We start from the raw sequence: 23,512 nt of genomic DNA on the forward strand, positions 1-23,512 counted from the left end.
CGCCGGCCCACAAAACTCAATATTTTTAAAAGTTATTTGTATTTATTTGAAAGAGAGAGAGAGAGAGAACGCTTCCATCCATCTGCTGGTTCATTTCCCAAATGGCCACATCAGCCAGGTCCGGGCAGACCAAAGCCAAGAGCCAGGAGCCAGGAGCTTCATCCGGGTCTTCCACATGGGTGCCAGGGCCCAAGCACTTGGGGATCGTCTGTTGCTTTCCCAGGCGCATTATCAGGGAGCTGGATCAGAAGTGGGGCAGCTGGAGGCCAGTGCTGTGGAGTAGTGGGCTAAGCCTCCGCCTGTGGTGCCGGTATCCATATGGGCACCGGTCTGGCCATTGTGGCCACTGGGGAGTGAACCAGCAGATGGAAGACCTTTCTCTCTGTCTCTCCCTTTCTCTGTCTGTAATTCTGCCTCTCAAATAAATTAAAATTTTTTTTAAAAAAAGTAGAGCATCTGGGACCTGAACCAGCACCGATATGGGATGCGGGCCCTACAGGTGACGGCGTTACCCACTACACCACAGCACCAGCCCAGACAATAATTTTAGTCGTTTTCAGTAAACCAGAGTGTGACCTCCGTGCGACTTGCCTCTGAGTCACCTGGGGAGTTCGTGAGGTTTACAAACCCCTGGGGCCAGACCAGAATCTCCTAGGATGCAGTGCTCCCAAGTGGAGACACACACACGGTGTCTTTTAGCTCCACTCGCCACTAAGGTGGTTTCTTTAAGGCAGAGTGCGTGGAGAGACAGCCGTCGGCTGTCCCTGGTTCGCTCCTGCAAGGCCTGCAGCAGCCCCCAGGGAGCCAGGAGCTCAGTCCAGATCTCCCATGTGGGTGGCAGGGACTCAGCCTGGGATTCACCCTCACCTGTGCCCTCTACAGAGCACAGAGCTGGACTCCAGATGTTAAATGAGATGGGTTCCGTGGAGGTAGACACGGGGGGGGGGGCAGGAAGACAGGGAGGGTGAGGGTCTGTGGCTATCTGCAGGGTGCTTCAGGGAAGGCAGACACGCGGTGTCTGGGTCCAGCTCTGGTGCTTGCCGTAAGGAGGCCTTGGGGGACGGGATTCCAGGCAGGGCATCCAGCAGGTGCCAACCCCCAGCCGGATTGTGGTTGGAATGATGTCTAAGGACACGCAAGCAGCGCAGCGGGCCAGCAGGTGCATCCGGGCGGTGACATCAGTCGGTTCCAAAAAACCCTGGGCCTGAGACCCACGGGAGAGGCTGAGCAGAGGAGCAGCCCCGCCAGCTTGGGTGTTCGTCAGCCCTCTGGGGCGCCGACCCTCCTGTGGGGAGGGGGCGAGGGGAGGGCAGAACGGGAAAGGCACCACGATGGGCGTGGCGGTGCGAGAGGCAGGCGTCAGGCTGTGACACAGGCAGGCGGAGGGCAGAGCCAGCACGATCTGCTGGCAGATTGGATGTGCCGGGGGAGGGAGTCAGGATACCTTCCAGGCTTTGAGCTCGAGTCCCTGGAAGATGGAACTGGCTTCCAAGGAGACGGGGGTGACTCTGGGAGGAGCAGCTTCGGGGGTGCGGGGCAGGGAAGCTGGGGAATTCCATTCTGGCCAGGCCAGGTTCAAGCTGTGCCTTGTAGACCGCCTGGCACTTGTGGTCCCGGTCGGAGCAGGGGGCTCAGGGCAGAGAGCGTAGGGCAGTGCTGAAAGCCGCAGGACCTGAGGAATTCCCGAAGGGAATGCAGGTGGGCGCCCTGCAGCTTTCCTCGGGCTGCCTGTCCTACCCAGAGCTCAGTTACCAGCACCCCCAGGGAGCAGGAGAAGGAGCCAAGGGCGGGAGGAAGGTGGCGCAGGTGAGCAAGGGCCACTTGGGAGCCTGCCCTTGAAGACAGACATGCCAGCCACAGGACTGTGTCTGCAGAGCTGGGAGGCCTGCAGAGATGGGGTAAGGGGGGGGGCTCAGCCCCTGGCCCCCACACAGCCCCCGCCCTGTTGTGGCTTTTCTGCCCCCATGCTCCCCTTTGTGCCCTGCACTGTCTGCCACTGCCGACTCCCCCAGGCTGCTGGGTTTTGGCCAGGGAAGTGGGGAGTGACATCATCAAGCCACCCTCTACCCCACCCGCCGGCTGGACTGGGGGAGGGGGAGGCTCAGTGCCCTGTTCCTGCTCCGAGGCACGAGCTCTCTCCCCTCCCAGGGTTTCGTGGGCCCTGGCGGGTGGTGGACAGAGCCTGTGTTGGAGTCCAGCCAGCCTGGGTTGAAAGCCCCTCCCCCCTCTGCCGCTTGCTGGCTTTGTGACTGATGTCTCAGAGCTGTCTCTCTGTTTATAAAGTGAGACTGGCAGGGCAGACATCTGGCACCGCAGCTTGGGTTACCACTGTGTGATGCTGGGGGCTGCCCCAGGCTGCTTCTAAGTCCTGGTTACTTTGTTTCCAGTGCAGCTTCCTACTACATACACCATGCACCTGGTGGGAAGGCAGAGAGAAGGGCTCCAATGCTTAGGCACCTGCCACTCACAGTGGCCCTCCAGGCTCCTGCTTTGGCCCGGCCCAGCCCTGGCTGTTGTGAGCATTTGGGGAATGAACCAACAGATGCAAGATTCTCTCTTTCTCGCTCTGTCTCTTCTTTTCAGGTAAAATGAAAATAACTAAATAAAAAATTTTAAATCATAAAGTAAGACCACCAATACAAAGGCACTTCAAAAAGCCTGTGGATGGCTGGGCAGCTAGTCTGGGCTGAAAGCTCTGGTTAAGCCACCTGTATCGGGGCTGGTGTTGTAGTGCAGGGCGGGTTAAGGCTGACGTGTGTGACACCAGCATCCATGCGAGCACCAGTTCAAGTCCAGGCTGCCCCACTTCCAGTCCAGCTTCCTGCTAACGGGCCTGGGGAAGCAATGGAAGATGGCCCAGGTGCTTGGGCCCCTGCTCCCACGTGGGAGATCCACGAGTGAACCAGCGGATGGAAGATCTCTCAGTCTTTCCCTCTCACTCTATGACTCTGACTTTCAAATAAATAAATAAATGTAAAAAAAAAAAAAAAAAAGACACCTGTGTCCCACACTGGAGCGCCTAGGAGGCTCAGCTCCTGCCCCTGACTCGGCTTCCTGCCAATGTAGACGCCGGGCGGCTGAGCCCTGCCCCGACCAGGGACACCTGCGTAGAGTGCCCAGCTCCCAGCTTGGGCTCCAGCCCTGCCCTAGATGTTGTGGGCCCTTGGACAGTGAACCAGCTGATGAGAGCATTCTGTCTCTTAGCCTCTCAAAACAAAAAAAACAAACAAAAAGACCTCATGGAAAATGCATTTTTTGAAAAAAAAAAAAACTGCATGATTTTCAAAAATTTTTGTATCAAAATAAACTTACTGAGGCCGGTGGTGGTGCAGTGGGTTAAGTCACCATTTGCAATGCTGGCATTCCATATCTGGGTGCCAGTTCAAGTCTTGGCTGCTCCACTTCCCATCCAGCTTCCTGTTAATGTACCTGGGAAAGCAGCCAATGATGGCCTAAGCACTTGGACCCTTGCCACCCAGGTGGGAGACTCAGATGGAGCCCCGAGTTCCTGGCTTCCTCCTGGCCCAACCCTGATTCTCACGGCCATTTGGGCAGTGAACCAGCAGGCGGAAGGTTCTCTCTTTCCTGTCTCTCCCTCTCTCTCTATCATTCTGCCTTTCACATAAATAAAACTTTAAAAAATTAACTTATCTTTAAATTCTACTTCCCATGAACTTTTTAAAGTTTTATTTATGTGAAAAGCAGAGCAACAGAGAGGGGAGAATGAGAAGAAGGAGGAGGGGGAGGAGGGGGAGGAGGGGTGGGGGAGGAAGGGGGAAGGGGGAGGAAGGGGGGAGGGGGAGGAGGCGGGAGGGGGAGGAGGAGGAGGGGGAGGGGGGAGGAGGAGGAAGAGGGGAAGGAGGGGGAGGGGAGGGGGGAGAGGGAGGAAGGGAGGGGGGGAGGAGGGAGGGGGGAGGAAGGGGGAGGGGGAGGAGGCGGGAGGGGGAGGGGGGAGGAGGAGGAAGAGGGGAAGGAGGGGGAGGGGGAGGAGGGAGATCTTCCAACCACTGCTCACTCCCAAACTGCCAGCAGTAGCCAGGGCTGGGGCAGACTGCAGCCAGGAGCCCAGAACTCCATCCTGGGTGCATCACCAGGAAGCTGGATCAGGGCAGAGGCGGGTCTTGGCCCCAGGCGCTCCAGCATGGGATGCCATCCCAAGCAGCGCCTTTAATCTGTCCTGCCCCTGCATGAACTTTTTGAAGTATGCTTTTCTGGGGCGGCCCTGTGGCATAGTGGGTAAAGCTGCCACCTGCAGCACCAGCATCCCATATGGGCAACTGTTCGAGTCCCGGCTGCTCCACTTCTGATCCAGCTCCTGCTAATGCACCCGGGAAAGCAGGAGAGGATGGCCCAGGTGCTGGGGCCCCTGCACCCATGTGGGAGACCCAGAGGAAGCTCCTGGCTCCTGGCTTCAGAATGTCCCAGCTCAGGCTGTTGCAGCCATCTGGGGAGTGAACCAGTGAACCCCTCTGTCTGTCTTCCTCTCTCTCTCTAACTCTGCTGTGGCCCGGGAAGGCAGTGGAGGATGGCCCAAGTCCTTGGGCCCTGTACCCACATGGGAGACCAGAAGAAGCACCTGGCTCCTGGCTTCTGATCAGCGAGATGCGCCGGCCGCAGCGGCCATTGGAGGGTGAACCAACGGCAAAAAGGAAGACCTTTCTCTCTGTCTCTCTCTCTCTCTATCCACTCTGCCTGTCAAAAAATAAAAAAATAAAAGAAACAGGCATTTCTACCTCCCCTCCTCCTTTGCTGCCAGCAGGCCCATAGTGGGGCTGCCTGTGGACTGCCGTGCTCCTGCCCCAGTCTCCCTTGCCTGACTTCTCTGGACCAGAACACGGACCTCTCCCCGCTCCCTCCCCGCCCCCGCGCCACCTCCCCAAGCACCTCCTCCCTCCTGCTTCCTGCACCCCTCTTCCTCTCCTATCTCGGGACACACTTGCTTCCCCAGAGAGGTGCCTTGCCCTCCGCAGTCCTCAACTGCCCCCAAACACTCATTCACCGCCCCCCAAATCCCCGGGGATCAGCCACCCACAGGGGGCAGCCATGGACTCCATGGGCAGCGGAGTGGCTGCTGGTTGCAGGGCGGGGGAGTCACAGCTGCCAGCTGCCAGGCCACCACCCTCCAGCTGCTGCCTTCTGGGCGCCTGCCCCACACACGTGGCTGCCCAGGCCTCTCCGCTGGGCCCCTCTGGGTGCCCCCTCAGCTCCGCTCTCCCTGGCTCCTGCCTGTTCTCGGGCCTCCCCTCCTCACTCAGAAGTTTCTGGAAAAAGCGTCCTATTCTGTGCCTACCTCCTTGTGTCTCTGTCACTCACCCCAGCCCCGCCTCCCGGCTGCTGCCCAGCCTCCCTCTTCGGCCCCAGCGCACTTCTCTGTCCCAGGCTCATCTTTCTGGCCCTCTCTGCCATCCGCTGTCTCTTCCTAAAAGCTCGGTTCTCTCCTTGGCTCCTGGGACTCCACAGCCCCTTATTGTTATAAAATGCCTACCAGGTTGGCCAATTAATGCCTGCATGCTGTTGGGATGGCACAAGGGGGGTGCGCAGCCCCTGCCCCCCTCCTGGGACCCCAGGTTCCACACCATGTGCTATGTCCCTTCAACACCAGGCTCCTCCTGGCCCAGGGCTCCCCTTGTCCCCTGTGCCCGTCCCCTGCCTCCTGAGCCCACTCCTCCCTCACTCCCGTGGCTGGGCCCACGAGCTGTGGGCTCCCTAAAGTGGAGGATTCCCACTGCTGTTGTGGGGGCCAACACTCAGGACACCCTGAAACAGCTGTTCCCCTGAAGTTCGGGTGTCCCTGGGCACCCCGTATTGTTATATGCTAAACTTGGCAACCCCAACCTGCTCTAGCCTGGGGACCAGTGCCCAGCGTAGTGTAGGCACCCAGCGAAGATCTGTTGATCGACTACCAGGCCATGGTGGTGGCAGGAGAGGTGTGAGAAGTGTCATTGGCCCCACGAAGAGGCAGCAGGTTCCCTAGAGGGAGCAGCACCGGAGCCAAAGCCGCCAGGAGTGGCGGGTCACAGCATTAGCCATCAGCCCCCTCCCTCCCCAGGGTAGCCTTTGCGGTGTAATACACAGGCTCCCTAAAACGTCTGTCCAAGTCTCAACCCACTGGTACCTGTGCCCGTGGCCCTGTTTGGAAACAGGCTCCTTATACATGTAATTAAGGATCTCAGGATGAGATCATGCGGGATTCAAGGTGAACCCTAAATCCAACGATGGTTTCCTTAGGAGAGGAGAGTGTGAATAGAGGCGCAAGCACGTGCGCGCACACACACACACACACACTCACAGAGGGAAGACAGGCACGGGCTAGAACGATGCAGCCACGAGCCAAGGAACACCAAGGAGAGAGGCACAGAACCAGCCCTGGGACCAACCTTGCCAGCACCTTGACTTCGGCTTTCTGGCTTCCAGAACTGAGATGAAATAAATTGCTGTTGCTTGAAACCATCTGCTCCGTGCTGCTCTATGACGTCAGCCCTAGGGACCCGAGACACCGCCCAGGCTCCGTGACTCCCGGCCCCCCCTTGCGAGCTCCCGCCTAGGGGGCGTTTGGCAGAGCAGTTCGGATGCCACTTGGGCTCCTGTTCCGGCTGCACTGTCCACCCCCACCTCCCACGCTACTGCATCCCAGGAGGCAGCAGGTAACGGCTCAAGTGCTTGGTTCCCTGCGCTCGTGTGGGATACCTAGGTTGAGCTTCCGGCTCTGGGCTTCAGCCTGGCCCAGCCCCAGCTGTTGTGGGCACCTGGGGAGAGAACCAGCAAACAGGAGGTCCTGCCTCTCTGACCCTGTCTCTCTGCCTTTCAAATGAATCAAGTAAACAAATTTCTTTTTTCTTTCTTTTTTTTTTTTGACAGGCAGAGTTAGACAGTGAGAGAGAGAGAGAGAGACAGAGAGAAAGGTCTTGCTTCCGTTGGTTCACCACCCAAATGGCTGCTACGGCCGGCGCTGCGCTGATCCGAAGCCAGGAGCCAGGTGCCTCCTCCTGGTCTCCCATGGGGTGCAGAGCCCAAGGACTTGGGCCATCCTCCACTGCCTTCCCGGGCCATAGCAGAGAGCTGGCCTGGAAGAGGGGCAACTGGGATAGAATCCGGCGCCCCAACCGGGACTAGAACCCGGTGTGCCGGCGCTGCAAGGTGGAGGATTAGCCTGTTAAGCCACGGCGCCGGCCTCAAGTAAACAAATTTCTAAAAAAGATTCTTCCTGGGCTGGCGCTGCGGAACAGCAGGTTAAACCACTGTCTATAGTGCCCGCATCCCATATGGGCTCAGGTTCTAGCTTTGGCTGCTCCACTTCTGATCCAGCTCCCTGCTGATGTGCCTGGGAAAAACAGCAGAAAATGGCCCAAGAGTTCCAGCCCTGGCACTCACGTGGGAGACGCTGGATGGAGATCTTGACTCTTGTCTTCAGCCTGGTCCAAGCCCTGCTGATGCGGCTGTTTGGGGAGTGAACCAGCTAATGGAAGATCACTCTCTCTCTCCCCCTCTCCCTGTGACTCAGCCTTCCAAATAAAAAAGCTTTTTTTAAAATTAAAATTAGGGGCCTGAGCTAGGGGGTTGGGCCACCGCCTGCAGTGCCAGCATCTCATATGGGCGCCAGTTTGAGACCTGGCGGCTCCACTTCCGATCCAGCTCTCTGCTGTGGCCCGGGAAAGCAGTGGAGGATGGCCCAAGTCCTTGGGCCCCTGCACCTGCATGGGAGACCCGGAAGAAGCTCCTGGCTCCTGGCTTTGACTGGCCCAACTCTTGCTGTTGGGATCATTTGGGGTAAGAACTAGCAGATGGAAGATTCTCTGTCTCTCTCTCTTCCCTCTTAGCCTTTCAGATCAAACAGTACATCTTTTTTTTTTTTTTTTTTCTTTTTGACAGGCAGAGTGGACAGTGAGAGAGAGAGAGAGAGAAAGGTCTTCCTTTTGCCGTTGGTTCACCCTCCAATGGCCGCCGCGGTTGGCGCGCTGCGGCCGGCGCACCGCGATGATCCGATGGCAGGAGCCAGGTGCTTCTCCTGGTCTCCCATGGGGTGTAGGGCCCAAGCACTTGGGCCATCCTCCACTGCACTCCCGGGCCACAGCAGAGAGCTGGCCTGGAAGAGGGGCAACCGGGACAGAATCCGGTGCCCCAACCGGGACTAGAACCTGGTGTGCCAGTGCTGCAAGGCGGAGGATTAGCCTAGTGAGCCGCGGCGCCGGCCAAACAGTACATCTTTTTAAAGAGACACTGCAGCTTGTGGATGGCTCCTTCTGCAGGGCCGGCCGCCATACTGTCAGGACGCGCAAGCAGCTCCCTGCACAAGCCTGCCAACAGCCAAGCCTGCTCGCTAAGTGAGCGGGGACCGCCTTGGAGGAGGATCACCCATCACTGGCCAAGCTTTCAGATGACCGAAGTCCAGCCAGCGTTGTGACCGAGACCTCACAGGGAACATCAAGTTGGAGCCAATCAATTAAAATCACTTCTAGGGGGTCAGCGCTGTGGTGCAGTGGGTAAAGCCGCTGCCTGCAGTGCCGGCATCCCATATGGGCGCCGGTTCAAGTCCCGGCTGCTCCACTTCCAATCCAGCTCTCTGCCATGGCCTGGGAAAGCAGTAGAAGATGGTCCAAGTGCTTGGGCTCCTGTTGCCCACGTGGGAGGCCTGGAAGAAGCTCCTGCTTCCTGGCTTCAGCCAGAGCCTTGCAGCCATCCAGGGACTGAACCAGCAGATGGAAGACCTCTGTCTCTCTCTGTAGCTTTGACTTTCAAAACAAATAAATTAAAAAAAAAAAAAAAAAAAAAGGAAATGGGGTCATGTGTTCAGCAGTAGGTCATTAACACAAGGCCCAGATGAGCCCTCAGGCCCTGCCCCTGGCAGCGGAAGCCAATGGAAGGCTGGAGGCAGTGCTGATGGCCAGAGAGCCTGGACGGCTTAAACAACAGAGGCTGCAGCCCCGGGGGGAGCGTGCCCAGGGTGGGCTGGCCCCTCTCCCTCATCTGTGGAGGCAGCCTCACGCTCACGTGACCCCCTCTCGTCTCCAGCTTTCGCCCTCTCCAAAGGACCCCACTCCGGCTTGCTTTATTATTATTTTTGTTTGAGAAGCAGGCAGACGGGGGGTCCCATCCACCGGCTCACTCCTCAGCCTGGAGCCGGAACTCCATCCGGGTCGCCCACATGGGTGGCAGGAACCCAGTCACTTGAGCCACCGGGGCTCCCTCGCAGGGTCTGGAGTCTGGGCGCAGCACCCCGTCTCCGCGGCTCCATCAGGCTCCCTCCCCCCGCCCTCGGTGAACAGACAAGAACTGCGGTCTCTGTGAAGACCTGGCTCTGTCACAGCGAGGCCTGCGGGCCAGGACCCGACGCCTGCCCAGCCACTTTCATCTCAGAGCAGTCCTGCCTGGGGGCTGTGACTTCCGGTCATCTCGGGCCAGGGGCGCCTGGGGGCTGTGACTTCCGGTCCTGAGCCTAGGCTGCCCCCTCACCGGCCACGCCTCCTGTCCGTACTTCTGCCAACAGGTGTCTCTGGACGCTGTGCTGCGGGGGGCGCGCAGAGGGGCACGGGGTGGGCAGTGGCCACTCTGGTGTCCCCGCTGGCCTCACTCCCTTCCCCTCGCTGGCAGCGGCGGTGCCAACGTGACGCTGTGGAGAGGCGGGGTCTTGCCTGGAAGGCGGCCCCTTTGTGAGAGGGATTAGCTGACCTGGTGAAGGGGCCTGGTGCGGGGAGCCGCCCACTCCTGCCCTCCCGGCTTCTACCGTGTGAGGGCGCGTCTGGGGGGCTTTGACCCTGGCCTCGCGAGCTTTGCCATAGCAGCATGGTCACTGCCAGACCCAGCTGGGTGCAGACAGGTGGCAAGCGGAGGTTCCTGGAGGGCCCAGCAGGTGGCCTGGAGCACAAACAGCCCCTAGGTCAGGGGCTCCTGGGAGGGGCATGGGCGCACTCAGGGGTTCCCAGGAAGATAGCTAACATGGAGAAAGCCCTAGCCTCCTGCCCCTCCCTTCCCTCTTGGAAATTGTCCGCGGTGAGGATGGGATGTTGGGAGCAGCTGCAGCCATCTAGTGACCACGAGGGGAAGTCTGACGCAGGCAAGGGGCAGCGCTGAGAAAGGAGAAACACTGAGACCTTGAGGACCCCTGGGCCTCTGTCAGTGGCGACCTCGACCTCCACACTGCTTAGGGGACTGCTGGGTTCAAACCCTCATTATGTGGCTGGTCCCCTCCTGCAGCCACGCCCAGCCTCACAGGAAGGGAGTGGACACACTGACACGAGCGCTGGGGCTCTGTATCCAGCTGAACATCGGCTCCCAGCGCCGCCACCTCGGGCTGCGTGGGCTCAGGCCGGTGAGCGGCTGCAGGCGCCACTTCTCACCCGCAAAACGGCGCCGCCGCTGAAAGTGCCCAGGGGAGGCGAGGTCCACAGCGGCAGGTAGATAAAGCATCCAGTCTATTTAACGGTTTTTTAAACATTATTTGTTTCTTTGATAGGTGGCGTTACAGAGCGAGGGAGAGACAGAGAGAAAGGTCTTCCATCTGCTGGTTCTTTCCCCAAATGGCCGCAATGGCCTGAGCTGAGCTGACCTGAAGCCAGGAGCTTCTTCTGGGTCTCCCACATGGGTGCAGGGTCCCAAGCACTTGGGCCGCCTTCTATTGCCTCCCCAGGCCATAAGCAGAGAGCAGGATTGGAAGAGGAGAAGCCGGGACTTGAACTGGTGCCTGACCCGAAGCCAGGAGCTTCTTCTGGGTCTCCCACACGGGTGCAGGGGCCCAAGCACTATTGCCTCCCCAGGCCATAAGCAGAGAGCGGGATTGGAAGACGAAAAGCCAGGACTCGAACCGGTGCCCATATGGGATGCCGGCACTGCAGGTGGAGGCTCAGCCTACTAGGCCACAGCATTATTAGGCACCTACTATGTGGCAGGCAAGGCTGCAACTCGCCGAGCCGTCGTCACCTGCAGCCTCTCAGGATATACATTAGCAGGAAGCTAGAAGCAGAAGAGGCACTGGGACTTGAACCCTTGAACCCAGGCATGATATGGGATGCAGGTGACCCAGCGGGGGTCCTAACCTGTATGCCAGACACCCGCCTGGGCTTTCCCAAGGTCACAGGTGGCAGCCAAGGCTGCTGGGCCCAGTTTCCAGGGCTGTGCCCCATCCGTACTGCAAGCTGACCCAGCGGGGGGGGGGGGGGGGGGCTCTGTTCCACTTCGGAACCAATCATGGTGTCCAGAGCCTTGGGCTCCCCAAACAAGGCAGGAGGCATGGGGACGGGCATTTGGCGTAGGGGTTAACACGTCGCATTGGACGCCCACATCTCATAGCAAAGGGCCTGGCTTGAGTCCGGACTTGGCTTCCCATTCCAGCTCCCTGCTAACATGCACCCCGAGTGACAGAAGCTGACGTCTCAAGCACTTGGGTCCCTGCAACCCGCATGGGCGACCTGCATTGAGCTCCTGGCTCCTGGTTTCAGCCTGGCCCAAGCCTGGCTGTTGAAGGGATTTGGGGAGTGAACCAGCAGGTGGAAGATCTGCCTCTGTCTAAAATAAACAGTTAAAGAAGAAGTGGAGGGGGTGGCTCTCAGGAGACCTGATTGGAAGGCGCTAAGGCGCTCGCGGTAATCCAGGGGTAATGGGGCGGAAGATGCACTCGATCAGATTGGGTGTCAGCAGAGCACTCCGGCTGCTGAAGAACAGGTTAGGAGAGGACAAGGGGCGGCGGGGAGGCCGGCTGGAGGCTCTTTCTGGAACGGGATGAGGCCAGGGCAAGGCAGCGGGGGCCCAGCACTGGTAGAAAGCGAAGGAGAGGGAGGGGGTGCTCGGGATCTCGGTGGGGGCAGGGACCAGGGCAGGCTGGGCACACGGTGGTGAAGACCCTGAGAGCAGTTTTGGGGAGGGGTCCGGTCGTGCCCGGAGGTGCTGTGGCAGAAGGGCCCTTGGGCTTCGGTGTAATGGAGGCTGGTGGCCTTGGCGAGAACAGTCTGTGTGAGGGTTTTGGGTGTGAGTAGGAGGTGAGGACCAGGAGAGGGAGGTGTGAACAGCTCCTGGAAGAAGTCTAGCTTAAAAAAACAAAACCCAGGGGCAGTGGCTTTGGCGGGAAAGGGTATCCAAGGTGAACTTGGGAGGGAGGGAGGGGCGGATGGGGGTGGGTAAGCATGTCAGGAAGGCAGGGCTTTGGCAGGTGGATGTATGAAGGCTCCACCCCCGTGGGAGGGGCAGCGAAGTGAGGTGCGCAGAGTGGGTAAGGGGGGCATGGGGAGCCCCGAGTGGTTGCTTTGAGGGCAAGGAGCTGAATCGGGCACAGGCCACGGAGGGGCTTCCTTGTAGACAGCCTCAAGTGGCAGGCGGGGGGGGGGGGGCAGGACCACGGGGAGGTGGGGTGCGAAGGGTGCTCGAGGTCAGACCCGGAGCCCTGGGAGTACCTGGCAGAGCGGAGCTCAGGTACCAGCCCTCCTCGTGCTAAGGGAGGCGCTGGGCACGGGGCGTGCCGCAGGGGGCACTCGAGGGTGGTGGGCAGCCGTGTGCCTGCACCCGGCCTGGGTCTGTGCTCCTGGGCCTGCCTGGTGGGCTGCTCCCGCGTGTGTGTCCCCCGGCCCGGCCTCTAGGGGCCTCTGCTGCACCTGACCTTGCCGGGGACGACCTAGGGCCCAGGGGACTCCAATGGCCCAAGATGACCGCGACCCAGGCGCTCTCCCCGCGAGCGTGGGCTCCCTGGGGTGCCCCAGGCTCAGCCTGTGCCCAGGCGGAGGTGGGACCCCCGCCTCGGTCCACGCCGGCACCGCCAGAGGGCGCAGCTGTTGCCCAGGTGAGGCCTCTTCCCAGTTTCCGTAGAAACCAGGCGGGCTCCTGGGCCTGGAAGCCACCCCCTCGCGGAGCCGGGGAGGCCCCGTCGCCTTCCGTCTGTCTCCGCGAGGTCTCGCTGACCCTTCCTCCCCGGTACGCGCCCGGCTCGGGGAGTCAGGTTTCCTCGGCGTGGGCGTCAGGAAGCCGGGGTCTCCCCGCTGACCTCCCGCCTGGGCCTGCTCTGCGCTCCTCCAGCGCCACCCCCCCAGATGGGCCTGCCTGCCTGCCCCCCAGGCCGCCCCCGCCGCCCGCCCAGCCACCCGGTGCGGAGGTGCAGCCGAGCCCCGACTGCCACCTCCGTCGCCACCTCTCAGCCTCAGCTAGCGCGGGGGTGGGGGCCGTGGGAGGGCGGCACCTGGGCTGGCCAGGGGGCCCCAGTGGGTCTGAGGGCAGGGAGGGGCCGAATTCCTGTCTAGGCTGGAATGAGCCGCCCAGGGGGGCGGGGGGCTCACCAACTCCTCCCGCTGCCTAGCCCACCGCCTCCATCTCTCCATCCCATCCTCCCTACAGGCCCGCCCCCTCCCCAGCCGGTTTCTACCCCCCCCCCCGCACGCCTGCCTCCCCCACCCCCCAGCCTGCCTCCTTCCCCAAGTTTAGCCCCTTGGCGTGGCCTCGGTCGGCCTGGCCTGGGTCCCGGCTCCACACCGCAGCGTCCAGCCCCGCTGGGCCAGGGCTCGGGACAGTCCCAGTCTGTCTGGCAGAGCTGGCGCGCCCGGGATTGGCTGGAGCTGCCCCCGCCTTAGGGAGGAGGGGGCGCCAGGGGAGCCCGGGTGGCTCACCAAGGTCACTCTCCTTTTCTTTCCCAGCATCCCGAGCAACCTTTGTCCTCTGCGCCTCACCTCGACGAGGGCGGCCCGGCGGGATGCCCCCCAGGCTGGGCGCCGCGGGGCTGGCACAGAGAAAGGCTTGTCCGGCTCCTGCCACTGGGGCAGGCGGCAGCCACCGAGAGCCCGGGGGACGAGGGCAGGGCCACAGCCCAGCAGGGAGACGGGCAAGACAATCGCACCAATCAGGAGGAAGCCTTGTGTCCCCGGGTGCGGGGCTCTGGCCTGGGCCGGGCAGCCTTACCCAGGGGGGGTCCAGGGTAAGGAGCCCCTCCTGGCTGCAGCGAGGGAGGGGTTCAGGCCCAGGCCTAGGTGGAGGCTGAGCAAAGCCTCAGTCTCCCCGATCGCCGGCTTGCTGCCCAGCACCCGCAGCCTGGTCCCCAACCCCCAAAAAGAAGGCGCTCCCTACAGAAGGAAGAAATGGCGGGGAGGGCTTTCCCGCGAGAGCAGCGGCTCTCCCCAAGCCCGCAGGGGGCCTCAGGGGGGCGGGGGACCCCGTTCTGGTGCCACTGTGTTCACAGCCCGGCTGGAGGAGAGGAGGGGCTGTCTCTCCCTCTCTCTCCACCCACACCCTCCTGCTCCTGACCACGTGGCTCTTCTGCGCCCCAGTGGCCTGGGGGAGTATAGTTCCTGACCTGGGGGCTTGGGGAGCCAGGGAAAGGTGGAAGGGATTGGGGGGCTACAGCAAGAGCCCTCCTTGTAGCACAGCCCCGCCCCACAGCCCCAGGGTGGCAGGGAGGGGCTGCTGTCTCTTTAAGAGCCATCAGGCTGCTGGGAGCAGATGGCCAGGCCGGCCTGGGCCCCTTGTCCTTTGTGTGGCTCTGCACAAAAGAGGGGGCCAGCTGGGGAGGGGGCGGCTGCAGCAGGTGGGCGGGGTGGGGCCTTGCCCCTCCCCCTCCTAACCCTGTGCCCTTGCCCCCAGGGAAGGAGGCTGCACACTAGGAACCTGCCTCCTCCCGCTGGACACTGTGCCCCCCCAGTCACCCACAAACTCAAGCCATGCTGTAGCCCACCCCCCAGACACAAACCTCAACACACCAGGGCCCATGGACCCCCCCACCCCAGGGACTTAGCTTCCACTCCCGGCTTCCACCTCCTTTGGCCCCAAGTGCTTGTTCCAGACAGAAGTGAGAACCGAATTAGGAGCCCAGGGGGGTGGGAGCGTGTGCTGGGGATCCAGGCTCCCAGACCGGGCTGTGCCTGGGCCAGCCTTGGAGGAGGCCAGAAGTGGGCTTGATGCTCAGACCTCGGACCCTGGGGGGGGGGTCTGCCAAGGAGGCAAGGGGTGGGGGAGGGTCTCCATCAGAGGCCCTGCCTCACCCAGGGCCAGGGGCCAGGGGCCAGGGCGGGAGAGGGTGGTGTGCAGCCATGGTGGCCAGGCTGGTGCTGGGGAAGGATGGCACCGGGTGGGTGGGGGCTGCTCAGCCTGGGAGCGGCCCTCTCTGCCCGGCTCTTGGTCCCTTCACTGTCCTGCGTCCAGACCTCCCTGCCCTGGGGCCTGCTGCCCAGTCCAGCATTTCAGAAGAGGAAAAAAAGGACCCGCAGTCCTGGCCGAGGTGTGGCGGCAACGTGGCTGCTGGCTGGGTGGCCCCGTGTGGCCCGACAACACGGCAGAGCGGGTGGGGTCGGCTGGCTGTGCCCAGCCGCCCGCGGGAGCCCCCAGGAACAGGCGGCCCAGCCGGGTCGTGGCCCGACCGCAGGACCTGGCCGGTCAGCCGCAGGCCGCGGGTGGGGGCGGGGATCCCTGGCAGGGCCCCGGGCCGCTTCTAAATTTAGGAATCTGATTACAGAGTGGCCAAGGAAGGGAAGGGAGAGGAGGGCGCGAGCGCAGGCTGGGCTGGGGCCGGGCACCGCGCGGGTGCCCGGCGGAGGCGCGTCCGGGGCTCCGGCCCGTGTGCGGCGCAGCACGTGCCCCGGGCGGCGGGGCTGGGCACGGGCGCCGCCGCCGCCGGTGTGCGCGCTGGCTCTTTGTGTGCCTGGCAGGGTGGCTGGCTCGGGCTGCCCACCCCCTCCCCCACCTCCGTCTGTGCCTCCCTGCCCGCTTCCCTGTCTGTCACTCTGCCCGCCTCCCGCGGGGGTGACGGAGACCCCGCTCCCCCGCAGCCCAGACCTCCCCGCTGGGGTCCACTGCCCACCCCCGAGCTCGGGAGGCCGCTGTGTTGGGGTGAACACTGCACCAGCTGGAGGAAATTGGGGTGACCCCTGGGGGCCCACGGATCCACCAGAAGCCCGGCTCTGGCCCAGCAGCTCCTGGAGAAACCCATGGCTCGCCAGTCCGGCCTCCCATCCGTCCTGGCCCCCAGGGGCGCATGGAGGGGGGGGTCCCCCGTGCGGAAGGGGGGGTGGGGGTTCCTTGGCAGGAAGGGAAATGGAAGGAAAAGCTGGGCTCCACCCGGGCGGGCGGCCCCTGGGCCCCCGGGGCAGGCGGCAGTAACCCGAGCCCACTGATGTGTGCGCGCGGGTGGGGCTGACCCCCGGGGACTCCTGGGGGGCAGCCGGGTCTCCCCCTCCCCCGGGGGCAAGTCTGGGAGCCCCGGGGACGCCGGGGTGGGGGGCGGCCCAGCCGAGGGCCTGACCCCACCCCCTGGAGGTCTGGCCCCCGCCCCAGGCCCCGCCCCCCGGGCCCTCCCTCCCACCCCAGGGCCAGATGTTCAGCTGGCGGAGGCATCGGCTGGGGGAGGGGTGCTGAGGCCGCAGCCGGCACTACTTCCCTGCGAGCGGCTTCATTGTGTGCGCGAGGCGGCGAGCGGCGGCGGCGAGCAGCGAGCGGCGGCGGCCCGAGCGCGCGGGGCGAGGAGCGGGCAGGAGCGGGCGCGCCGGGGAGGTGCGAGGCGGCGCCGGCGGCCGCGCTCCGCCCGCCGCTCTGCCCCAGCGCCGCGCCGTGCGCGCCGTCCCGCCGCCAGCGCCGGGTGCCGTCGCGGGCAGGGGTCCCTGCCGGGGGACTGGGGCATCCCTGGCGGCGGCGGGGTGGGGGGCGCGCGGAGTGCACTGCGGCACGCGCCCGCGGATCGGCGTCGGTCGGCGGGCGCGGGGGTCCCCAGGCGCCCCGACCGAATCCGGGGGACCCCGGGCCCCCGGGGGCGCGCGCTCCCCAGCCGCGCCGGACCCTGCGCTCCGTTCCCCTGCGCACCCCACTTCTGCACAAACTTTTTCTGACGCCCTCGCCCGTGGGGGTCGCGGAGAGCGCTGCCGGGGTGGCCGCGGGGTGCGCGCCCCCGCCGGACCCGAGCCACGCTGACCTCCCGGCGCGCGTAGCCCTCAGTGGCGACCTCTCCAGGCCGGGCCGGGCACGGCACCCGCGGCGAGCGCGGCTACCCGGGCCGCCGTCCCGAGGCCCCCGCGCCCCCTGGGGCAGCCGGGCGGGGTGATGCCCTCGGTGATGGAGAAGCCGAGCGCGGGCTCCGGCATCCTGTCCCGCAGCCGGGCCAAGACGGCGCCCAGCGGCGGACAGCCGCACTCGGAGGATGACAGCAGCGAGGAGGAGCACTCGCACGGTGAGCCGGGCGGCCGCGGGCGCGAGGCGCGCGGTGGGGATGCAGCCGGCAGAGTTGCCGACCGCGGACCTGAGGGTTCCCGGCCGCTCTGCTCGGAGCCTTTGCCGTCTCCTCTCCCAAGCCTGGGCTGCCGACACGGGGAGTCTGGAGGCCGGGCCCTGGCTGCGTGGAGGCGGCGCTGCCCGCCCCGCCCCGCCCTGCCCTGCCCTCCGTCCCCGAGGACCCAGGCCTGGGTACCGCATACCTTGCCAGCTTGCATGGAATTGAGGTCTCCTGGGGCTGGGGCTGGCGAGACACCTCCACGTGGAGCGCAGCGGCTCATGTGGTGGGGAGGAGCCTTGGGCGCCCTGCAGGGCTGTGGTCCAGGTCTGGGGGCTGCCCTCCAACCCCATCCCCCACCCCCCGCCGGAACAAAGCACCCTGCTTGGCCTGGGCTCCAACACTGTCTCCTGTGTCACCCTCCCCTTCTCCCCCCGCCCCCACCCCCGCCCCCGCGGCGGTGACTAGGCAGGGTCATTCCGTGGCTCAGGGTGGCAGAGGGGAAGGTGAGGGAAAGTGGGGCTAGGGGGCGGTGGGGGCCCTGGGTGGTCAAGAAGGAGAACTCGGGGCCAGCACCTCGCCCGCCACATCCTCCCTGGAGGCCTGACCGCCTCCCCCCTGGCTCCACAGACAGCATGATCCGCGTCGGAACCAATTACCAGGCCGTCATTCCGGAGTGCAAGCCCGGTGAGTGCAGCGCAGGCTGGGAGAGCGGGGTGGAGGCCGCAGTGTGGCCGGCAGCCCCACCTGAGGTCCGCAGCGGTGGGTGGGCCGCCCCGGGGCGCCTGTCCAGGTCTCTGTCCCTCCTTCCCTCGGGGCCTCCCCTGCCAGGCTCCACTCCCCTGCCGCCCTCTGGCCTCGGGTCCGGGCTGAGCGAGTGTCTCCTTGGCCTTTCAGAAAGCCCGGCTCGCTATAGCAACAAGGAGCTGAAGGGGATGCTCGTGTGGTCGCCCAACCACTGTGTGTCAGACGCCAAGCGTAAGTGGGGTGGGCCCTGCTGCTTGCTCGTCCCTGGCAGGGGGCCACGCCCCTGCACGGGTGGGGGGGACCCCTCCAGGGGCCTGGGGTAGGGGCTGAGGCCCCCTCCTCCAAAACCCTGCCCTCCCGCCCCTGCAGTCGACAAGTACATTGCCATGGCCAAGGAGAAGCACGGGTACAACATCGAGCAGGTGAGCCTGCGCCCCGGGGCTTTGGGGCACGGCTGGGCCGGTGCGAGGGGCCGCCGAGCCTCAGGTGCCCCTTCTGCCGGGCCAGGCTCTGGGCATGCTGCTGTGGCACAAGCACGATGTGGAGAAGTCGCTGGCCGACCTGGCCAACTTCACCCCATTCCCCGACGAGTGGACAGTGGAGGACAAGGTGCTGTTTGAGCAGGCTTTTGGCTTCCACGGCAAATGCTTCCAGCGGATCCAGCAGATGGTAAGAGCCTTCCCGCCGGCGTCCTGGCTTCCCCACCCCCCGCCAGCCCTGAGCCCCAACCTCTGGCCTTGCCTCTGCCAGCTGCCCGACAAGCTGATTCCCAGCCTGGTGAAATATTACTACTCCTGGAAGAAGACTCGCAGCCGAACCAGCGTGATGGACAGGCAGGCGCGGCGGCTGGGGGGCCGCAAGGACAAGGAAGACAGGTGGGCGGCACGTGGGTGGGCGCCGGGTGGGGGCGGGCGGTGTGCCCGGCCTCTGGTCATCCCTTCCCTGGCCCCCATGTCAGCAGCGATGAGCTTGAGGATGGACGAGGAGCCGTGAGTGAGGGAGAGCCCGACGCTGGCGACCCCAAGAGAGAGGTGAGGACCCGGAGCTGGGCTGGCCCCGCCTGCCTGCCCGCCTGCCCCTCCTCCGGCCCTGCGCTACCCGCCTCCTCTCTTGCCTGCAGCCTGTGCCCTCTCGGCCCCTAAATGCCCGCCCGGGGCCCGGGAAGAAGGAGGTACAGGTGTCTCAGTACCGCCACCACCCTCTGCGCACTCGGCGGCGCCCACCCAAGGGCATGTACCTGAGCCCTGAGGGCCTCACGGCCGTGTCGGGAAGTCCAGACCTGGCCAGCCTCACGCTCCGAGGGCTCGACTCGCAGCTCATCTCCCTCAAGCGCCAGGTAGGGGTGGGGAGAGGAGAGGACTGTGCCAAGGGGGCAGGCAGGCAGCACCGGGGGGGACGGGGGGCGAACCTGAGCAGAAGGGAGACGGTGCGGGTGCCAGGCCCAGCCCCAGCCCCGTCTTCCGGGACTCGGCTTCCTCAGGCTCCTTTCTGGGCAGCGGTAAAGCAGTGTGTGAGGAGCGTCCTGCTGTGCGGGGCGCCCTGGGGGCCCAGGTGAGGGCTGGGGGTGGCGGTGGCGGGGCTGCCGCCCCCTCCCCACTGTGCCACTGGCCTTCCAGGTGCAGAGCATGAAGCAGACCAACAGCAGCCTGCGCCAAGCCCTGGAGGGCGGCATCGACCCGCTCCGCCCCCCGGAGGTAAGGCTGCAAGGGGGCCAAAGGGGGGCTTCTCCCTGGAGTCGGAGCAGAAAGGGGAGTTGTGCTTGGGGAGCAGGGCTTCGTGTTCGCATATCCGAGTCTGAGGAGTACCACTCCTTGCCCTCCAGGCCAACACCAAGTTCAACTCCCGCTGGACCACAGATGAGCAGCTTTTGGCTGTGCAAGGTGGGTTAGACCACGGGGAGAAGAGAGGCCCCCAGGAACCTTCCAGGAGCCCGGAGCAGAGGGGAAAGAGCTGGGCAGGGACTGGCCTAAGGGACACTGACGCTCCGCCCTGTTTGGACTCTCGCAGCCATCCGGAGGTACGGCCGGGACTTCGGCGCTGTGGCGGAGGTGATTGGCAACAAGACGCTGACACAGGTGAAGACCTTCTTCGTGAGCTACCGGCGTCGCTTCAACCTGGAGGAGGTGCTGCAGGAATGGGAGGCTGAGCAGGACGGGGCTCCCGGAGGGCCAGGCCCTGTGGAGGAGGCCAGGAGAGGGGCCCCGGCCCCCGCCCCAGCCCCGGCCCCGGCCTCGGCTCCGGCCCCGGCTCCGGCCCCGGCTCCAGAGGAAGATGATGAGGTGAGAAAGGGCGAGCCGGAGGCTTCAGAGGCTCGGTGTGCCTGCCCTCCCTGGGCCTGGGTCGAGGGCACGTGAGAGCCACCGTTCCTCTTCCTTTGCCGTCAGGTCCAGATCACGTCTGTGTCGACCTCTGTGCCCCGCTCCGTGCCCCCGGCACCACCCCCACCGCCACCGCCCACCTCGCTGTCGCAGCCGCCCCCGCTGCTGAGGCCGCCTCTGCCCACGGCTCCCACCCTGCTGCGCCAGCCCCCTCCACTACAGCAGGGCCGCTTCCTCCAGCCCCGGCTGGCCCCCAACCAGCCCCCGCCACCGCTCATCCGCCCTGCACTGGCTGCCTCCCGCCACAGTGCCCGGCCTGGCTCTCAGCCTCCCCCTGCCCTGATCGGAGCCCCTCTGGAACCTCCAGCACCCTCACTCTGAGCCATGGGGGTCTCCCGCCAGCCAGAGGCTCCAGAACCCCTCTGCTGGACGTCCCTGGGCATCTCTGAGGACAGACAGAAAGGACCAGGGCTCTTGCCAGGCCTTTCAGAGACCCAGAGCTGGGGTTGGCACAGCCTGGACCTATGGGTTCTGCCTGTGTTCCTGGCAGCCGAGCCTGACTGCTTCCTGGCTGGGGCTGGAGTCCCGGCCGCCGCCTGGCCTGCAGGGGCTTGGCCTTTGTGCTCAGGGGCCAGTGACCTTAGTGTGTGGGAGAGAACAGCTTGGGGCATGGCTGTTCTCATTCCCGTCCCTTCTTTAGCAATAAGTCTGGGGTGAGGCGGGAGGGCCGTGAGGGGGTGGGCGGGCAGAGGGGCTCCTTGGGGCCTGGCCGCAGCAGGGGCTGGGCGGGAGCTCTGTCTCCGAGGGTAACAGGAGCTCTCAGGGTGCCCACCAAGCTCACCCCCCCAAAGCTTGCAGAAGGGGGGTTTAGGAACTTATGCAGACATGGGTTTATTTTTCAACATTTTTAAAAAATAATAAAACAAACCTCCCAAGCTCTGGTGTTCTCTTCCCCCTTTTGGTGTAAGGGCCCTGAGGGTGGGAGGGAGCTGGGCCCACCCCCCTGCCAGGCCCCAGACTGGAGTCCGACCATTCCTGCGAGGCAGGTGGGCTGGGCCACATCTTGCCCACGGGGCCTGGGTCCCTGCCTGACTGGGAGAAGAAACAGGAGGCTGCGGCTCAGATTCCAAACATTCTCTTTATTACGTGTTTGATCCAGAGGAGAAACTAAGTGCAGGGCGGGGGGAGGAGGGGCTAGGTGGGGAGGGGCCACCTTGCCTGGGTGCCCCCCACCCCTGCCCCCACCGCCAACGGGAGCCAAGCCATGCCCTCCCTGCCAGGCCCCTTGGGAGCACCCAGGCTGTTCCACGAGGGGGAGGGGGGAGCCCTTGGTCTGAGCCGGAGCCACAGGCTGAGCGTGGGGCAGGAGGGCTGAGGTTGGCGAGGCCCCTTCCCAGGACCCAAGGCCTCCAAGCCTGGCCTGGGTGGGGGTGGGGGGGTGATGAAGGAGGGGTGGAGTCATCATAAATCAAGAAAAAAAAATAAAATAATAAAATAAAAAATAAAACCCATCACAAAAAATGTACAACTCAGGTGAGGGCAGGGGTGGCCTCTGCGGGACGCCCCCCCCCCCCTCGATTTCTCAAGAACAGAAACAGCAGAGAAATAAATTAAGGGATGCAGTGGCCGCCACCAGCCAAGCGCCCACAGCCACCCACTCCCACACTGGCCGCGGAAGTTAGCAAGCTGGGAGTCACTTCGCCCATCCCGTCCCCCGGCCCGTGGCCCTGCCGCCCAGTCCAGGGGAGGCCCTGGGCAGTGTCTCCTGAGAGGAGGGCGACAGTGTCCGGAGAGAAGGCGAGGCCGAGATGAGAGTGGTGCGGAATGAGCTGGTGCCCGGATTAATGCCAATGACGGGGACGCACTGGGAGGAGGGACGTGAGGGGGCTGTGCTTGCAGACAAAGGCTCTCCCAGAACGGAGAATGCCCGGCGTCCCCGTGCGGGGAGCCAGCAGCCCAGGCGGCCCCCTGGGGGCCGAGGAGTCCGGCATGCCCTGCGGCCCCCTCCCCTCTTCCAGCCTGGGGTCGGGCCCTTCTACCAGGAGGGGTGGAGAAGATGGCACAGACTTGAGGAGGGGAGCGAATGTCCCCACAGCAGCTCGTGGAAGGGAGTGCCCAGCTCAGCAGGGAGGGGCAGGGGGTGCTGCGTGGCCCTCGCCGCCCGGGCGCCCCCGCCGTCCAGGGGCTGGGGGCTCGAGGGCAGGGGAAGGCCACCTCTGGTGGTTCGCTTGGAGGGGAGGGGGGAGGAGAGGGAGATGAGCCCAAAGCGGGCCTGGCGGAGGGCCTGACCGGGAGCTCCACCACTCTTGCCTGAGAGTGTTCCAGCCCTGAGCCACCCTCCCGGGAAACCCCACAGATCCAGTCTCAACTGTCCCAATGGGGCAGGGAGGAAAGGTGGCCGCTGGGTTTTTTTTTTTTTTTTTTTCTTTTTTCTTTTTGGTAATAAAAAAATTTCTTGGTTTAGGCGAAATACTCTGTGCAACCGCAGTACCGAGGGGAGCCCTGCCCCCCACCCCTCCCCTTCCTTTGCCTCCGGTGGGGGAGCGAGGGGAAGGAGGAATTTCTGGGCGGGGGCGAGTGTGGGGGAGGGAGAAGAGCCATCTCCCATCCCCCACAAACGTGGAAGAAACAACCCGGAAGGCCGGCGGGAGGGCGCCCGCCCGCTGCAGTCTGGCCCAGGCCGGTTAAAGCTTCAGCTCGTTGGCGATTTTAGAGGCAATGTTCTTGAAGGCCATGGAGGTGCCCGATATCCGCTTGAAGCGGACCCCGTTGAGCGAGAGCCGCGGCAGTTTGCACACCTCCATCTCCCACTGCACGAAGTCCTCGTGGCCCGGCGCGCCGTGCATGCACAGCAGCATGTACTTCTCGTGCAGCTCGCTCTGGCAGCTGTTGGCGTCCAGCACCTTGCGGATCTCCCGCATCATCTCGTTGGGCTCCATGGAGCTCGTGGTCTTCATGCTCCACGTGAAACGCAGCGAGCGCGGCTTGGCCTCCCGGAACTCCTCCTTCTCCTTGTCGTTGCCTCCGCCGCCCACCATGTGAGGTCTGCGGGGAGGGCAGGGGCTGTGTGAGGCGGGCGGCCGAGGCACCCCACCCACGGGAGAGCCACCCTGGCGGGCAGACCCTGGCCCAGAGAACAGCGGGGGGGAGCAGCACAGGCACACGAGCCGGAAGAGGGAGCCCCGAGACCCTGGCTGAGGGGCGCAGGACACTGGGGCGACCGGCTTCTCTGGACCGGGAGAGCCAGGGAAGGGGCGCTGGGCGCTCATCTGCTGCCCCCACGGCCCAC

The 23,512-nt window shown here is 64.2% G+C and overlaps 2 protein-coding genes across 9 annotated transcripts in view; one reads left to right on the forward strand and one right to left on the reverse strand.

Annotated features, from left to right (window-relative positions):
* Positions 1-16,963: 16,963 nt before the first annotated feature.
* Positions 16,964-20,951, forward strand: RCOR2 (REST corepressor 2). 2 transcript variants are annotated; one of them, XM_062195945.1, is made up of 12 exons: positions 16,964-17,119; positions 17,789-17,845; positions 18,056-18,136; positions 18,275-18,327; positions 18,413-18,574; positions 18,656-18,780; positions 18,864-18,936; positions 19,026-19,241; positions 19,522-19,599; positions 19,728-19,785; positions 19,913-20,184; positions 20,290-20,951. In XM_062195945.1, the coding sequence occupies exons 1-12, from the start codon at positions 16,993-16,995 to the stop codon at positions 20,602-20,604; spliced, it is 1,617 nt and encodes a 538-aa protein (XP_062051929.1). In that variant the 5' UTR covers positions 16,964-16,992; the 3' UTR covers positions 20,605-20,951. The 2 variants fall into 2 exon arrangements, with proteins under 2 accessions (XP_062051929.1, XP_062051930.1); XM_062195946.1 differs by having other exon boundaries at positions 16,965-17,119; positions 18,867-18,936.
* Positions 20,952-21,350: 399 nt separating this feature from the next.
* The window catches only part of MARK2 (microtubule affinity regulating kinase 2), a 68,801-nt gene continuing 66,639 nt past the window's right edge, over positions 21,351-23,512 (reverse strand). For 6 of the 7 annotated variants that reach the window (XM_062195940.1, XM_062195938.1, XM_062195939.1 and 3 more), the window contains one exon: positions 21,351-23,268. In XM_062195940.1, the coding sequence (XP_062051924.1) occupies positions 22,908-23,268 (361 nt within the window). In that variant the 3' untranslated portion in view covers positions 21,351-22,907. The remainder of the gene's footprint in view (positions 23,269-23,512) is intronic. The other variant, XM_062195943.1, reaches the window with a different exon arrangement.

This window comes from Lepus europaeus, chromosome 7, assembly GCF_033115175.1.
Source record: "Lepus europaeus isolate LE1 chromosome 7, mLepTim1.pri, whole genome shotgun sequence".
In the NCBI taxonomy this organism is placed as follows: Eukaryota; Metazoa; Chordata; class Mammalia; order Lagomorpha; family Leporidae; genus Lepus; species Lepus europaeus.